Genomic DNA, 18301 nt, shown 5'->3' with positions numbered 1-18301 from the left:
TCAGATAAACGCTGAAATTAAAATACGTTTTCTGAAAAGAGCTTCGCAACCACATGGAAAATATTTCCTAAGTTGTTATGACATCTGTGCATTTATTAGTTGAGTTACTTGTTAGTGAATTGTATAGATTAAGTGATGTTTATTTTGTGTGGCATTTTTGACACTGTGGGATGAATGAGATAGAACGTTGTTTTCTCCCTAGAAGGTTCTGATTCCGTTCTACCAGCAGAGGGCTCCCTTTTTAAACTAATGAAGAGCATGCCTCTTGCAGATCTCTTTTCAAAGACTAAAATTGAATGAAAAGACTCCACTCACACTAATATAATGGAACCTCCATGGTAGATGATTGTACATATTGTGAGAAATTTGAAGCAAATTCTTCAAATCTCTTTTAAGCTTTTTTTCTGTAAGTAGAGGGTGTACTGCTCTCCAGTGGATAATTTTCTTCTGAAACAGAAAATACCTTGTTGGACTAGAGAGCATTTTAATCTTAGGAGGTTTTGACATGAAACATCATGTGGATCCAGACAGGTATGCTTAAGAGACTGATGTTTCCAAGGTTTCTAGCTTCAGAGAAACTATTTTTAAAAGTAGGGCGAGATTATGCAGCTCAGGGTGCAAAGGTATTCTCTGAACTAACCATGTGGCCCTGTGATCAGCTGGCAGGACCTAGAAGATTCACTTATATAGACTATTTTTTTTTCCATTGGAAAAGTAGGGTTTTTGTATTATACCCATTGCACCAAAGGAAAGTTTGTAAAATCGCTTTCATTGTCAGTTGAGCACCACTTCCCAGACACTGCAAGTAATCCTGAAGCTGGTTCCTGCCTGTGTCGACTGCACATAAGCGCCTAGATCTTCCTTTATCACTGCATGTGACCACTGGGGCACTTTCCCATACAGAGTCTGAGGGGCTCTATAGACAGAACCTGTGTTTCTTCAAAGAGAATTAGAAGGTGGCTTTTTTTTTTAATTTAAATAAGCTAAAAATAGAAAACAGTTTTGTTGTAGGTGTGAAGTTTTTTGCATGTGGCATAAAAGAAATTAACGTTAGTTTCACTTGTTAATTTTTACTTTCTCTGGCAGAGGGAAGTGAAGAGCAGGGCCAGTGGGTGGAGCAAAAGGAGTTCAGGAAAAGGCTGGATTCTGGTCCTAGTGCTGGAATCTTGTGCAAACCACCTCGCCCCTCTGGGTCAGGATTGTGTGTGTGTGTGTGTGTAGCGTGAGGGAGTTGCTTGAAGCGATCGCCACATTACTTTCTGGTTTTAAAGCCAGTAATTCTGTGATTTTACATTGTGTTTATGGTCCTTGGGATAATAGTAAAGCCACGTATGCTGATGCAAATGAAGATTTTCTTAGGTCAAATTTTAATGCTTTAAATAATAGCCAGCAGTCCTAAAACTGGTTCATTTCAGCTTCTTCAAATAAAGGACCAAAAATCCTGTAGAAAGGTATGCCATTCTCCTTGCCCTCCTCTCCTTTGCTCTATGTTATGGTCACATGAACCTCATGCAGACACACCTTTGAATTATTAGAAAGTCATACGGCTGTTTGAACGTGAGTTGAAATCGACCTCATAAAAATAGCCGCAGAGTGGATTTTTTTCTTTGTTAATCTTCACGTGGTCGTGGAGTATAGTATCCACGCACAGTTACAATGATCTAACCCAGGCTCCTCTCCTAAGACTATTAAACATTTTTTAAACCTAGTCCTGCCTTCTTGCTCCGTAGGGCTTTCCTGTTAGACCTGCGGGGCTGTCTGTGCTATTGTGTGGGAGGTGGACAGAGCTAGGCACGGTGTTCTGGGCCGTTCGAGAGGTTCAGGCCTTTACAAGCAAGGCTTTGATTCTATTTTTTGCTGAACTAGCTCAGCCACTTCCTGTGTTTGGCAGCGCATAGTGCCTCGCTTCTCTGTGGCCACTTGAGCCCCGCGAGCCAGCGAGCGCGCCGCCGCAGCCAGTTAGCGAGACTATTTTAGGTCCCCTCACAATGGCCTTCTCATTTCCTCGGTGAAAATGAGCGAGTTGGGCTGGCATTGGCCACTTGTTAGCCGATGACAACTTTGACTTTGACTTGGGCTCCCCTCCCCCACCGCAAATCCCGAGCTCAGCAAATATTTGAACCGGCCCGAGTTAATCATGAAGCCGCGATCTTTATCTCCGAGCGCCGAGCGAGCGCCTGGGCTCTTTCCCTCGCCGGCGCAGCGCCGACCTCCAGGCCCCGGGTGCGGGCGGCGCCGGCGCTGAGCCCGCTGCTGAGCCCGCTGCCGCCGCCGGGCCCCTCGGCCGCGCGCCCGGGGCGCGAGCACTGCAGCCCGAGCCGCGGGGGCTGCCAGCCCGTGCTGGAAGAATAGTTGCTGGGATTTTTTTCTCGTTGTCGGATACAGGCATTTCAAAGGGAAACCGTTAAAATGCATAACCTGCAAAGTAAGTTGCCTTTAATTTGTGCACTTCTCGGCCCCTTCGCTATTTCACTGTTTTTTTGTACTGTGAAAGGGTCCTTTCTGTAGTCTGTCTTCGTGTGTGTGTGTGTGTGTGTGTGTGTGTGTGTGTGTGTGTGTGTCGGGGGCTATGGGGGGGGGAGATTAAATACTGCCTGGGAGGGCAGATGAGAGATTAGGGGAGACACTCCCCCCTTTCCTCAAGGGGCACAGTGTGAGGGAAAGATAGGGTTTAGGCTGGAAATGGGGAAGGAGGTAACTACATAGAGCTTGGCTGGAAGTTGGTGGCCGGCCAGGCGTCCGAGAGACGTGGAAAATCACCTGTCTTCCTCCCCTCCTCCTTGGGTCAGATTGCCACATGGGACCCAGCAGCAGGACTGGTTTGCACCAAGTGCTCGCAGAGCGTGAGGCGGCTTTCTGGCTGTGAGACCGGCCACACAGCTGCTGGCAGGACTTGCTGCCCTTCCTTTTGGGGGAGGGTCAACTTTTTATTAAACTAAGAAAGAATTTTTTCCTGAATTGTATCCGAAAGCATACCTCCCCCCACCACCACCACTTTTGCCATTTTTATTTGAATTTGAGTTTAGGTTTACTTAAGCTCTTAGGCAAATAGAAAAGTGTGAGTGGGAGAGGGTGGGAGGGTGGAGGGGGAGTCTGCCTTCCTCCTCAGTGGAAAAATGAATTGCACCGGAGAGGGGACACGAGTGAACAGTGCTCAGGATGTCTTGCCTTTGCTCTGCTATTTTATATATTTAATGATTCCAAATTTGATAGAAAGTCTAAGAATAAAATTTAAGGGCTTCTGTGATCTTTAAATTGTCACACAAATATGTGACATACATATGTATGTAGACCACAAAGCCCACTATAGTTTTGTAAGTCAGCTACATTTCCATGAGGGTGGGGAGCTTTTCCCCACTTCCTCCCCTCTCAGCATCCTATGGAAAGTGTAGGGAGACTGGTTCACTCTGGGAATGTACGTTAGGCTCCAGCGTGGGTGGCAGGATTATATGCAGAATGGCTTTAAAGAACTAAAATGAATAAGTAAATTTATAGAGGAATTAATTTCTGTGCATTAAAAACTGCTAAGAAGGAATGATAATCTCTGTCCCTAGAGTAAGCCATTTCAGGTAGAGGGGAAAAAAAAAGCCCCCCAAAGTGGTGCCTCTCCCCCTCAGGCAGCATTAGCACAATAAATCCTAGGACGGGTTCATCAGGGAGAAATACTTTGCAGAGATAACTTCACCTCTGCTCTGCGTTCTGATATATGGCCTCTTTCCTTTTGGAAGATGCAACTTACCTTGACCATAGTAATGTTGACAATTATGTTTATTATTTCTGCTTAATGGGCATCTTCATTCTGTTAAGAATTTTCATTGTTATTCCAGAAAGTCTAACTTTAACTTTGCAGCATTTGATAGAGAAGGAGATTGCCTATGCATTTTTTTTAATTGTGCTTTCTAATGTTGTACATTTGTGACAGAGTTTCAGTTCTGAGTTTTCAGAATTATATAGGACTGAAATTAAATATCCAGAGTTCTTGACCCTTTCTGCTTTTAATATATATGGGAGGTATTTAATACATATGGGAGGAATGTAAAATAGATCTCAAATATACCATTTTGATGCCTTTGTAAGATTTTTAAACCAAGGAATGACCGGTCTATCTATAAACCCAGATGCACTAAGGGAGGAAAAGAAAAAAAAGCTCCGTGCTGCAGCATATCAGCTTTTGTCAACCTGCCAACAGCGGAGCGTACCATGCTGCAGGGAGTAATAAAAAAGGAATTAGAAAACTCACTGCTGGAGAAGAACAGTCAGATTAAACACCTTTTTGAAACAATGAGCATGTCTCCTTTGCAGTTCTATTAAAGGTAGGTTCTTAGTGAGGCTGGGATCGTGTTAGGGCCGGTATAGAGAAGTGATGAAGCAGGAGTGGTCTGGTGACATTCGTCTGACTTGATTGGCTGGGCTGTGTGATGTAATAGGTTACAGCGCAGCCCCTTATAGGTTTTAAAATGAATTCCAAGACACCATTACAAAGAAAGCCGGACTCTTTCCTTATTACTGAGCTCAGCCAAGGGAACTCTTGCACAAATGTACAACACTGTTTGGAATATGGAAGACCTGGATTTAGAATATGCTAAGCCAGATATAAATTGTGGCACTGACTTGATGTTTTATATAGAAATGGATCCGCCAGGTAATACTGCAGTATTCTTGTAGAAAGCTAGTTAATTTTGTGGCATTTAATTTTTTTTGACAACTACTGTAACAGATCCTCTTTAGATTTCTATTTTTATTAATTTGTTTTAATTTAATAAGAATCCGTTTAATCATAGCTTGAAAATGAAGCAAATTGTTTGCCTGCCTGTGCAGACAGGCAGATCAGGCTGTGTGTGGTAAATGCTTATTCTAACTTGACTGAATATGAATTCAATTCCAGTCTTTCACTGGTGTCTTTTGTTGATCGAGGTCCTTTGCTTTTGGAGTTACATTGCTGTATATCGTTCCTTTAATTAAAAAGCTGCATCCTTTCTGCTGCCTGTCTCTGCTGACAGCGGAGCGGCACAGTGTGATCCTTTGCAGTGGTCACACTCGGTACTTCAGAAAGCTTGTCAAATGGAGCAGTGATTGCAACTGAGTTCTAGGTGACCTGAAACTTCTAGATCAAATGTTGAGACTTTGCCTGCTCTCTCTTGTATCAAGATACTGTAATGAGAAGAAAGGTTGGCTGTCCATTATTTAGTCCAAGTCTTTATAAAATATTCTTGACAGACTCCTGAAATACTTTTTGCATAAATTAAAATAGTAGCAATGCTTTAAATCTTACAACTTAGAATTTAGCTAAAGATCCTAGACTGATTTTGCTTTCTAAATTATTTTATTCCAATGTTAACCTTCGTCCCCATTAAGAAATTCAGAAACACTGCAGTCTTTTATTTGTCACCAATGGGCATATGAATACCGATTTGACTTTGAAGAAGAGGGATATGGTTTTTAATCAGTCTTGGCATATAGAGCACAATTTATCCAATGGAATCTTAACATGAATACTAAAGAGATTTAGGTCACAGATGAGTTTCTTAAAGTGGCTTTTGGCAGAGCAGTGACTGAAACACTAAGATTAGAGAAACCCAATTCCTCCTTTTAAAACTCAGCTGCAGCAATGTGTTTTCTTACTGCAGCAGCATTTGTGAGGACACAAACTAAATTTGTCTTTTATAATTAAATAAGAGGAGGAAATTGAAGCCAAGCCATGTGATTCCTTCTGCTCATCTGTTCGTAGTTTCTTCCTTTGGATGGATTTGACCAGGCATGAAACTTTAATACAGCTAGAACCTAGAAGTAAAAATGTCGTGACTCTGGATTGCCTTTGAAATTCATTCACAGGGCCAACCCAATTTATTTGTTAGTCTCTAAGCTGTTTCTTTTCTCTTTGAGCCATACTCTGAAAGATTTCTGATTTTTTTTTTTTCCTAAGAACACTGTCTTCCGTGTTTCATGAATCAGGAATTATTGCCATATCTCACAGTTGCTCTAATTTTTTCTACATAGAAATGTTATTTAGCTAAAGAAATTTAGGTCTAATTTAAAATGTTCGATTGTCGTCAGGATTGCAAACAACTTTTTTTTTCCTCCTTAACCTACAGCACTGCCTCCCAAACCACCAAAACCCACTACTGTAGCCAACAACGGTATGAATAACAATATGTCCTTACAAGATGCTGAATGGTACTGGGGAGATATCTCGAGGTAAGGCTGCAGAAATCGGACTTTCTACTGGAGATAGAGAGTTTTAGGTTAAGAGAAAGAAAAGCACCAGCTTGCTAAGTTCTGTTTTTGGGCTCCCATCCAACATAAGCATGAAGCATAGTTGGTTTTCTTCCAAAGAAGACCAGAGAAGTCACTGAGCACTGGAGAACTGTGGGTGCGGGATGCCACAGGAAATTAAAGCCCCGAGAAGTTTCATTATTGACAGAGATGTCAGGGCAGCGCCAGAGTGAAGGGGCACTGCCTAAGGGCAGAATGTAAAGTCACTCTTGATTAAGCAAAGCTCTAAGAATTAATATGATGGTCAGCTCAAACATCATAAAGTGAAATGGCATTTTTATTCTTAGTTTTCTTTAATAAAGCAGAGTGAGGAGTTGGGGAAAACCTTCTTGAGATCACAGCTGTCTGTGCTGATTTGTTAGAGTAATTGGAGTGCTTGGTTAAAAAATAAATTAAAACTTTGTACCACAGACGGGCCAGTAGTGAAAGCGGGTGTTTTTTTCTTTAACTCCCATGCACCTGTTTGTAATGCGATGAAATGTATAACATCTCTGTGGAAATAAAGAATAAGTTATTAAGCTCTGACAACGTAATCAGTAACGTAAATCTGGAGGGGCAGCGGGTCCATGGGTGCCCTGTGGACTTTCTGTTCAGTTTTGCTGTGAACCTAAAACTGCTCTTAAAAAAATAAAGTCCGTTAAAAACAGTGTGAACCTAGAGTCACTGAATCCTCGACGTGAGTGTTATCCTGTGTTCTCTTCACTCCAGGGAAGAAGTGAATGAAAAACTCCGAGATACAGCCGATGGGACCTTTTTGGTACGAGATGCATCTACTAAAATGCATGGCGATTACACTCTGACACTAAGGTGAGTCAGAATGGAGCTCCAGTTGGGGTGTTCAGGTGGACATGAAAAGACCTTTCTTTAAAGAAAATTGTAATGCCATTGTCTTTATACTGTATTCACAGGAAAGGAGGAAATAACAAATTAATCAAAATATTTCACCGAGATGGGAAATATGGTTTCTCTGACCCATTAACCTTCAACTCTGTGGTTGAACTAATAAACCACTACCGGAATGAATCTCTAGCTCAGTATAACCCCAAGCTGGATGTGAAATTACTTTATCCAGTATCCAAATACCAACAGGTAATCAAATACTCATGTTGTTAATAGTATTTAAATAAGATACTTTCATCCCACAACTAGAAGGACCTGCAACTAAGATATACAACCATGTACGGGGGGGGTTTGGGAAGATAAAGCAGAAAAAAAAAATAAATAAATAAAAATTTAAAAAATAAATAAACAAATAAGATACTTTCAGTGCTTGGTAATGAAGTTTGAAAAACTTTACACTCGTGATCACAAAATTAGAATTTTAGAGTGGCTAAATGAAATTTTGCTTTAAGGATTTTTCCACGTCAGCTATTTTGTTAAACAAATTATTTGATTAAACACTTTATCAACTGAATTTTTCTTTTTCTTTCAATCCGTCATCCTTCTAGGATCAGGTTGTCAAAGAAGATAATATTGAAGCTGTAGGGAAAAAATTACATGAATATAACACTCAATTTCAAGAAAAAAGTCGAGAATATGATAGATTATATGAAGATTATACTCGCACTTCCCAGGTGAGTTTTCTGTGAAAATTAGAGCTTTAGAATTCTTAGTTATTAGAACCTAACATGTGCTATATTCAGCTTCAAAAAAAGAAGAGAAGAAAGGTTGAGCTTTTGCACATGAAGTCGGGGGAGAGATCATTTGTGAATCACTGTTGATTATTCTAATAGCTATTCACTGTATCTCTAAACTTTTTAAATGAAGCCTATAAAAGTAGCAGAATCATAAATTAGGTTGACTGGAGAAATGCAGAGTTTTAAGTTGATTTGACACAACTCCTAATTGAAGAATTCTTTTCGGATTGGAAGCTAACAAGAACTGGAAGTTCCACAAACTTGTCTAATCTCTGAAATGGAGACTTAACCACCATAGACCCTGCTGTGAAAAGTAGAAGCTTCAGTTACTGCAGTGTTTTCCTAGAGACTTTAATCTTCTCTAGGCCGTCATGTATCTGGGACCGCCAGAGGGAGTAGGAGGCAACACAAGATGCCATAAATTGCTGATAAAGTGGAATGGCTTTAAAAAAGATGAAAGCTATAGGAAATTGTCTAGCAATCATCTTCCCTAGATTGGGGAGAATTCTCCAGAGGAAGTGTGGTCTTAGTTTAATGGGTTTTGTGAATTAGAGTCCCGCCTTGTTCACAGAATATTTACACGCCAAGTGGTAATACACATCAAATGTCCTGGTAGTGTCTTGCAATAAGAAATTGTCTATTCTATGAAAGGAATGACAGTGTCTTATTAAAATTATGTCACAGGAAATCCAAATGAAAAGAACAGCTATTGAAGCATTTAATGAAACTATAAAAATATTCGAAGAACAGTGCCAAACCCAGGAGCGGTACAGCAAAGAATACATAGAAAAGTTTAAACGCGAAGGCAACGAGAAAGAAATACAAAGGTTGGTGAACCATGAGTGCTTCCATTGTGCTTGTGCTAGTGATAACCAAAATCCTCTAAAACTCTTTATAGGTGATCCTCCTCTCTGTGCTTTGAATAATTACAAAATGACAAGAAGAGAAAGCATTCTTTACCTGAAGGAAACTGCTGGGCATCCATATTGAAACTTTTCGTAAACTTTGGGGAACCCTCATAATGCACCCAGGTATTTACAAGGGCCTTTCTCTTGTCTGCAGAATTATGCATAATTATGAAAAGTTAAAGTCTCGAATCAGTGAGATTGTTGACAGCAGAAGAAGACTGGAGGAGGACTTGAAGAAGCAGGCAGCCGAGTATCGCGAGATTGACAAACGCATGAACAGCATTAAGCCAGACCTCATTCAGCTGAGAAAGACAAGAGACCAGTACTTGATGTAAGTGTTAGAAGTGGAACCCTGTAGTTGAAAGACTGGTAATTGCTAAAATAAGGATGAGTTATTAATGCATTTTCTTTTTAAAACTGTCTTTCAGGTGGTTGACTCAAAAAGGTGTTCGGCAAAAGAAGTTGAACGAGTGGTTGGGCAATGAAAACACTGAAGAGTAAGTCCTTACGACGGATGGGCGTTAGCAAAAGACTTTTCTCATTTGAGGAAAATGCATGACTTGCTTTGTTTGCAGAACAAGTGAGGAATGTTACTGAATTTGGAACGTCTTGTCGGAGAAAATGTATACGCTCAGTCTCATAAAGGAAAGTTTAGTGAAGGTGGATACAGATTTATTTTTTCCCATAATGCTGTAAAGTGACATTGTGTCCATGATGATGTCCCTGAACATCTGAAAGATCCCAACCGATTTTTGGAAAAATCAGAGAAAAAAAAAGGACACAATTATATTTAGTATATTTTTGAAGCTTATGTTTTGTTTGAATTATTTGCAAACTGGCAATCCTCCTAGTCAATCAATGTCCTGATCTAAACTGGACAAACAGGATTGTTTAATACCTTCCTCTCTGCCCAGGTACCTGAGCCTAGTTGCTGACTTGAAAACAGGAAGAGTATAACTTTTGTGGCTAACTGTTTGTCCAGGAAGGTTACATTGAAGGCTAAACTTGATGAGAGGAAAACTCAGGCCAGGAAAGCTGGTCGAGTCCAACCCACGATCACTGGCCTGACTTGCTTGTAGGAGGGGCAGGAACGAGGTAGAAGTGGTGAGAGGGACAGTGGCGCAGGCTGGTGGCCCCCATGCCCTTCATTTAGAAACCTTCTTTCCCGCCCACTTAGCCAATATTCGCTGGTGGAAGATGATGAGGATTTGCCCCACCATGATGAGAAGACGTGGAATGTCGGCAGCAGCAACCGGAACAAAGCTGAAAACCTCTTGCGAGGGAAGCGAGATGGCACTTTTCTTGTCCGGGAAAGCAGTAAACAGGGCTGCTACGCCTGCTCCGTGGTGTACGTATCCCCAGCAAACTCTCTTTCTTGTTAAACTTCTCTTGAGAGGGTGTTTCAGCCGGCAAGCCAGCCAACCTTGGGGGCGAGGATTTGAAAAAGTTCTAATCTTGGAGAATCTTACGTTATAATAATGTAGAAGAGGAAATAGACATGATATTTTAAAGTTTGTCTGCTAATAGAGTCTAGTAGGAAGAAACCTGCTGTTTAGTTGGAAGACTGGGGTTTGGGTCCCAATTCAGCAACTACTTAATCATGAGACATCTTTGTCTTTTTTTTTTCATCTTTAAGGTGGAAATAGCAATGCTTGGGGATTTTTTTGTTTATTATTAGTTTTTTTGCCTCCCAAGGCTAATATAGTTAGAATCTGAGGTAATTCACATGAGAGCCCCACCCACAGGTAAAAAGTCCCCATCAGAAACGGGTCAAAATAACAAGAGAAAGGACCCTGGTCACTGTCCTTGAGATATGTACACACAAGAGAAGACAATTCCATCATACGGCATATTTTCTTTTTATTTCTTAGTAGTTTGGGAAGTATTTTGAAAAGTGAGTTCCGGATCACTAACCTTTCAGAGGAGTGAATGTCCTCTAGGAGGAAAAGTTTCTAAAAGTACCTTACACTCCGTGATCTCCTTCTAAGCAGAGAATTATTCCTACAGAAAAGGAGTGAGAAGAACTTGGAGTTAGGACAAGAGAGTAGGAGAACATAGCGTAAATGCAAAAACGGAGAGGTGTGTAGACATCTTAAGGAACCCCGTTAAGAATTGTCATGATAGTACTCCTCGGTCCTACAGTGGCCTTGATGGCGACAGCTGTTGCATGCGTACTGCATTCTAGGCATTCTGTCCAGCATGTTACATACATTAGGTCATATCTCAAAGCCACTCTGTTACATATATATTGCTATCATCTTCCTTTTAAACCATTTTAAAGATGAAAATACGTAGCTCAGTGAAGCTGGGTTACCTACCCAAGCCACTCAGCCAGCAAGTGACAGAGCCACGAGTCTACAGCCAACCCAGGACTATTCCCCTTGCGGAGACTGGCCTGCGTAGAGTGTACTTTTTCACACTGATGATTTTAATAAAAACACCTCGTCGAGTCACGCATTGTCCCGGACAAGCTCGAAAGGCATTTATTTGTTCTCTCTCTTCTCTAGGGTGGACGGCGAGGTGAAGCATTGTGTCATAAACAAAACAGCAACTGGCTACGGCTTCGCGGAGCCCTACAACTTGTACAGCTCTCTGAAAGAACTGGTGCTACATTACCAACACACGTCCCTCGTGCAGCACAACGACTCCCTCAACGTCACACTAGCCTACCCGGTATATGCACAGCAGAGGCGATGAAGTGCTTGCCCTCTGATCCTTCTCCTGAAGTTCAACCACCCTGAGGCCTCTGGAAAGCACAGGGCTCCTCTCCAGCCTGCCCTGTGAATTGAGCCGTGGAAGCCAAGCCGTCCGTCTTCAGATGGGACTCAGAGCTTTCGACAAAAAAGTAGTAGGGGAAGTCGTGCAGCCTAGCGCTGTGCGATGACCGTACGATTCTAACCTGGAGTACTTATCCTTCCTTTCTTTCCTTTTGTTTTTGGTTTCACTTAAAGCCACCACAACACACGACACAAAGAGAAAAAGAAAAGCAAAAATCTCTGCGCGCAAGGACAAAGAGGCCTTTAACCATGGTGCTTGTTAATGCTTTCTGAAGCTTTACCAGCTCAAAGTTGGGACCTTGTAGACCGGAGGGTGGCCAGGGCTGGAGAGCCCTGGCCTGAGGACGCTCGGTCCAGCCTGGTTTAGCCTGGGTGTTGCTGTGCACGGTGGACCCAAACACGTCGCACTGTGGATTATATTTTCTAACAAATGAAAGATATGTAGCAGAAAGGCACTTCCGCTCATAAGGGACACTTTGGGAGAACGTCAGCTCGCATACGTTCAGAGGAAATTCTGTTGTAGCAGAGTGCCAGAAAGTGTTCTGTTTGAACTTTTCAGGAAAAAAAAACCACCCACCACCAGAAAAATGGAGCTTGGAAAACAGGACTTAAAATGACATTCAGTATATAAAATATGTACATAATATTTGATGACTAACTATCAAATAGATGGATTTGTATCAATACCAAATAGCTTCTGTTTTGTTTTGCTGAAGGCTAAATTCACAGCGCTATGCAATTCTTAATTTCCATTAAGTTGTTATCTCAGTTTTAAATGTACTTTCAGAATAAGCTTCCCTCACCCCAATTTTTGTTGCTTGAAAATATTGTTGTCCTTGTTGTTTGTGTTAAAATTCATTTGTTATTCTTTTCCTTTTTTAAAAAAAAAAGAAATGTACAGGATGCCAGTAAAAAAAAAAAAATGGCTTCAGAATTAAAACTATGAAATATTTTACAGTTTTTCTTGTACAGAGCACTTGGCTGTTAGCCCAAGGTTAAAAAGTTCATAACAGATTTTTTGGACTAAATGTTGTGTTGGGCAGTGCCTGATAAGCTTCAAAGCTGCTTTATTCAATAAAAAAAGAGAGAAAGGTATATGAATATGATGAAATATCGCTGAGTTCAACAATATTATTTCAAAACTCTTAACATACGGTACCTGGCAATGTTTGTTTCGTCAAGAATTGTGAACTTCTTGAATCTCGGGAGGGGGAAGGTAGGCGAGAGATGTACAGGTGGGTGGAGGGAGGGGCAGCGCGGTGGATGCACTTTCTCTTTCTCATGATTATAAAGAAGTGAATAACTGCAGAGTGAAGTTGCTATGCTCAGTCTTTTCCCACTTTGATCTGCTAGTTATTATCAATGAGTGACAATTACGGACTTCCTGGAACTCTGACGCAGTGCAGCTGGCTAGATATTTCAGTTCTTAGGGAGGAGGTTAGGCTCCAGAACAGTGGTCACCTTTGTTGGGAACACTGATTTCAAAGAATAATCTGTGCATTTAGAAAATGTCTCTTTCACGTTAGACTACCCATTACAAACATCAAGCGTTCATTTTAGAAAAAGCATGATCTGAAAAAAAATGTCATCTGGATATTTGTCATTTTCCTACCTTTCCTTTCAATTAAGATCATAAAGCAAATAGACGTGATCATAACTGTTACTGCCCTGGGCTGTGAGGAGCTCGTTAACGTCAAGGCCATTGCAGGAATTGTAACAACAGTCCTTCTCGTTCACGTAATTGTATGTGCTATACTTCACTGTGGTCAAAGGCAGGGGTGGTTAATCTTTCCAGTTTAGGGCCAAAGGGAGAGGTCTCTCTCCCTGACTGACGTAAGCAAAAGCCTTTCAGTGCAGTGGAAACGTATGTATGTTGGGAGGAATAAAGGACAATGAAAATCATGGTCACTACTCCGGTAGATTAAAATGGAATCCTGTATATTAAGTTCCTCCACAGCTTTATTTCTCTTCCCTTCAACTAGTGGGGTGAGGGGTTTTTGTTTTGTTTTTTAATGTTGTTCCTTTAAAAATTCTTTGGAAAGAATCCATCTAGCAGCTGAGTTAACTGTAGAATGTATTTTTTTTTTCCTTTACATGAAGCTACTCATATCAAGAGCAATAGTCAGTCTTACAACCAGACTGTCGGCCCTCAAACTTGACTGTACTGATCTGACCATCTCCCTCTCATCTCCAGACAATTGATGATCTCCCTGGTTTTAGTCCGTGAGTGTCTGCTTTAAGATTCTCCTCCCATGTCACACAGAAGTCTAACAGTTAGTTAACAGTACTTTATAAATTAGAGGTGGTTCTTTTTTTTGGTAGCACATCCATGTATGCTGTTAAGTATAATTTTCATTTTATTTCTAAAATATAAGATCTGAGATGGAATGTTTCATTAAAAGCTACAGTTTTGTTAATGTTTTTGCTTCAACGCTCTCTGCAAGATGCCATGGCGTTTAGGCACTTGCCTCATTTTTGCATCTCACAGGCATAAATGCAATAGACTTTTCTTTCAACAGCAAAGGCAGGATTCATCGTTCCGCATCACAGCGAATTACAGCTTACCCATGATTTTACACCTCTGCTGAATGCCTTTTTGATTGTGCGTAGCATGCCCACATTTGTCCTTCTAGATGTTTGACCAGCAGGGCTCTTTGGATTCAATCAGACAAGTCATCTCCTAACTGCATTGAGTGGCTCACAAGTGTGAGTGGATCCAGCAGAGGCACTCCTGATACGTGCTTTTATCCATGCGTTGATTCCCCCGCCACAATGTAGCATCCTGAACATAAAAGCCAGAAGCTCAGCTGCAGAGAGGCTGTGATAGGGCTGTAGAAGTGGGAGCACTGGGACCTGATAATACACACGAGAGAAAAATCATAACCACGTGAAAAGGCAAAAAGCATGTGTTTGCAACATTTGACAACTTCACAGCCCTTGATATATGTATATATGTATATGTGCATGGACTGTGTTTCCAGGATACCTTTCAGCCAAAACAGATCCACAGTTGTTGAGTTCAAGTACATATCATACAAATGTCTAGTAGAATTCTTGTATATGTTTAGGGGTTGTTTTTTTCTTTTGAAGTTGCTTTGTTTTGTCTTATAAAGGTGAAAATTGTTTGCAAGTGAAGTGAGAAGTTCATAATTCTTTGGCTTTTTTCTGTTTTTCAAAGTTACTCCTTTTGGGGAGCTGGTCTGGATGACTCGCTTAACTTGGAAATCTTTGTTTTCAGTGTGTCGAGTCAAAATGTGTTTATGTGAGCTGTCACTGTGGGGAACCAATTGCTTTGTCCTATAGCTAGTTACGTGTTTGGGAAGTCCTACTGATGTTCCTTATTGGGAGAAAAATTCTGCTGGTTTTAACAACTGTGCTTTTGCTATGCATGGTATCCAAGTCAGTTGGAAAGCAGACCCTAAAGTTTGAGTTCAGGGTCATTTAAGAAAGGGGCAGTTTAAAACACAATGCCTCACATGGGACAAAGTTCCAAAATGCCAAATTCTTATTTTTTAAAGATCTAGTGATATAAAATACTAGTCTTATGAATAGGGAGGGAACAGAATTGGGTTCATTGGAAACACTATCCAACTTAACATTAAACTTGTCACCATGAGATAGCATTAGCTGCCCGGGATGCTGCTATTAAAAGAAAAAAGAAAAAAAATCTCATTTATATGTGTATTTTTTAAAGCTAGGATCTGTTCAATGTTTTTACAAATCTTGTTTCTATGACATTGTTAGAGTAATGTTGGTCTTTTGACGAGAGGGAGGATGTCACGGTCACTTGTAATTTTGCCTTTACAAGGCAACTGGGGTGGGGGCGGGGGGAAGGTGGACCTCCTTGACATTTTGTTCAAGCTATAGATTGAGCGGAGCTATGTCTTGTTGTTTTAAGTTGCTTCAATGCATTGTATTAGGTCTTCAAACAGAATAAAGGTTGTTTTGAAACTTAAGGTATGGTTTGAAATTTCGATTATCGCCTAAGCAATCCTTCTAAAACCGTTCTCTTGCTCTTTTGGTTAGTAAAAGTTGCTTCTGTTTCTAGAGTCTCGCACCCACCCCCGTTCATTGTATTATCACATTATTTCATTTTTAGAAAGTGAGAAGGACATTAAGAGCGATCACATTACTGATAGTTCAGTGTTCACATAATTTCACTGTATCTCAATGAAAAGGAATACCTCTAGGAGATGTCACTTCAAGGCATGTTCTTGCTATAAGGAAGCATAAGAATGCCCACTGTCCCCTCATTCCCTCCGCTCCTCCACCATCCAGCCCCGAACCTGTAGAATTGTTCTCCACAAACTCTGGTTTGTTAAGGAATTGGGACAATATGAGGCATTGTGCAGTGTGCAGAGTGTGACATGGGGTTGTGGACAGGGAGCTAAGCTACACTCCAGGTTCAGGTTTCACCCTGTAGCATCTAGTCAATATATAAAAACCATTCTTAACCTGAAATAGCTTTCTCATTTTATTTTTATTGCTGAATGAATTTTCGACAATGCCACTTCACATGTATATGGCACTTACTTTACGTGTAGGCACGGTGAGCGTCCTGGACATGAAGACACAAAGACGTGGTCTGGTCATGGAGGCGAGAGGGGCACATAAATCATTACAGTCATGGCAACAATGAGTTGAGTATGGCAATAATTCTGAGATTCATTTCCTGCTTCTCCCCTGCTCCGTTCTGTACCACAGAGAACCATTTTCCTGGGGTCTTTTGCCCTCTGGCTTCTGGGTAGTGAGTTTCTCCTGTGGCTGCAGCTCCTGCCAGACCGACCCTTTCTGGGGGTCGAGCAGCCCCACTGTGCCATCTCTGTCAGAAGAAGCCTCTGGCTTCTGAGCTCTGGCAGCATTGCCTCCTCCCATTTGTACTCTAGCCTAAGGGAGATAGCAGCTGTCTGCTATTGCTAAACCTCTCATTTCTCTCGCCACCCCGTTTGGTTTTTGAGCCCTTCCATCACCTGAGTAACCAATTATATTTAGTCAACCCTCTATAAAAGCTACAGTCCTTTCTTTTCTCCTGACTGGTCTCCGGTTGATAAACCAAGTGATTTTTACCCATTAACACTTCGTACACGTTATCTGATTTAATCTTTCTACAATTGAGTTAGAAGATAATATCCCCATTCTACAGATGAGAAAACTGAAGCAGGACGTTAAATAATTTAAGATTATGCAGCCTTGAGAGCATAGAGTAGAGCACCTAGGCGGTCCGACTCAAGCCAGAGCTCCTCACAGCCTTCTAATGGAAAATGCACTGGAAGTTCAAAGAAAAGTTCACCAGTCACTTTCCCTGCTGGGGATCTAATCAGGTGGCTCTCAATTGGGGGACAGTGTACAAGTGGCCGATGTTGAACAGCAGGGAATGGCATGAGTTTGCTTTGGACAAGGGGTTGCTGAAGTGTGGTCCCCAGACTGACACTATTAGCATCAGCACCACTTGGAAATCTGTTAGAATTGCAACTTCCAGCCTTCCGCCCCCATCCCTCCCCCAACACACACACACCTGCCTCAGAAGAGGACCCAGCAATCTGTTTCAACAGGCTCTCCAGGTGATTTTAAGGCATGCTAAAGTTTGGGAATCACTACTTAAGATCACCCAATTGTTGAAAGAGTATTTCCAAGTATTTTAATTAAAAGCTGCTACCAGTAATGAGTGATATAAATATATTTCACTTTATAATTTATCCTCATAGTGTAGGCTGTATACAGGAAAGATAATAGACTGTTTTATGGCTTAGGAGGTCCAGCCTGGTCTGTATTTAACCAGCTGTGAGAACTTGACCAACTCGGTTCACCTGTCTAGGCCTCCAACTCAGTATCTGTCAAATAAGGTTATGACTATTGATGGTCTCCTGGACTCCTTCTAGAACATATGCTGTGATTTGGTGTACTGAATGAGACTACTCAGTTCCCCAGGTCTCTACTCACAGTTTGGTCACAATTATAACCCACAGCATGACCGGTGACTGCAGACCTCTGTAGTTGATTGAGTGCTGGCCCTTTGTGTTGTCACTGACCATGGCCAAGAAAGCATTAGCAATATTAGGGTCCGCTTATCTTGCTGATATCTTAAAGCTACGCTTCAGCTGAATCAAAATGGGCAGCCACGTTCTTGATAATGTGGAGGGGAGTCTGCTTGGAAGTGACACTTTGACCATCTATCGAAAGCATGAGGCACTAAGTCAGAGAACTTGGCCTACCAAGTCTTCTGGAGTATCACAGGAAGTGGGTAAGTTACAAAGTGTTAAGAACTGATACTGTGTCAACTCATTGAAAACTTTTTTTCTGAACTTCTCCCTTAAAAAGTCTGTCTAAAAATAAGAAACCTGTAGAGATTTAAAGGTAAGACTGGAAACCATAAACTTCTAGAAGAAAACATAAGAAAAACGCTCCTTGGCATGGGCCTTGGCAGTGATTTTTTTGAACATGACACCTAAAGCACGAGCAACAAAATTAAAAATAGACAAGTGGGACTACATCAAACTAAAAACTTCTGCATAGCAAAAGAAATAATCAACAAAATGAAAAGACAACCCACGTAATGAAAAAAATATTTGCAAAACATCTATCTGATAAGGGGTTAATATCCAAAATATATAAAGAACTCGTATAACTCAATGGCAGAAATACAAATAATCCAATTTAAAAATGGGCAAAGGATCTGAATAGACATTTCTCCAAAGAGGAGAAATGA

At 41.1% G+C, this 18301-nt stretch overlaps 1 protein-coding gene across 4 annotated transcripts in view; it reads left to right on the top strand.

Annotated features, from left to right (window-relative positions):
• Positions 1-15551, top strand: part of PIK3R1 (phosphoinositide-3-kinase regulatory subunit 1) — an 83384-nt gene extending 67833 nt beyond the window's left edge. For 2 of the 4 annotated variants that reach the window (XM_044772649.2, XM_070519555.1), the window contains exons 8-16: positions 6093-6195; positions 6982-7080; positions 7182-7362; positions 7722-7847; positions 8595-8737; positions 8973-9149; positions 9247-9315; positions 9996-10166; positions 11326-15551. In XM_044772649.2, coding sequence (XP_044628584.1) covers positions 6093-6195; positions 6982-7080; positions 7182-7362; positions 7722-7847; positions 8595-8737; positions 8973-9149; positions 9247-9315; positions 9996-10166; positions 11326-11515 — 1259 coding nt within the window. In that variant the 3' untranslated portion in view covers positions 11516-15551. Of the gene's footprint in view, positions 1-1902; positions 2426-4435; positions 4643-6092; positions 6196-6981; positions 7081-7181; positions 7363-7721; positions 7848-8594; positions 8738-8972; positions 9150-9246; positions 9316-9995; positions 10167-11325 lie in introns of those variants that run through there. The other 2 variants (XM_044772658.2, XM_014855333.3) reach the window with 2 other exon arrangements.
• Positions 15552-18301: the final 2750 nt, after the last annotated feature.

Source organism: Equus asinus, chromosome 10 (assembly GCF_041296235.1).
Source record: "Equus asinus isolate D_3611 breed Donkey chromosome 10, EquAss-T2T_v2, whole genome shotgun sequence".
Taxonomy (NCBI): Eukaryota; Metazoa; Chordata; class Mammalia; order Perissodactyla; family Equidae; genus Equus; species Equus asinus.
This window is presented reverse-complemented; position numbering and strand designations above follow the sequence as displayed.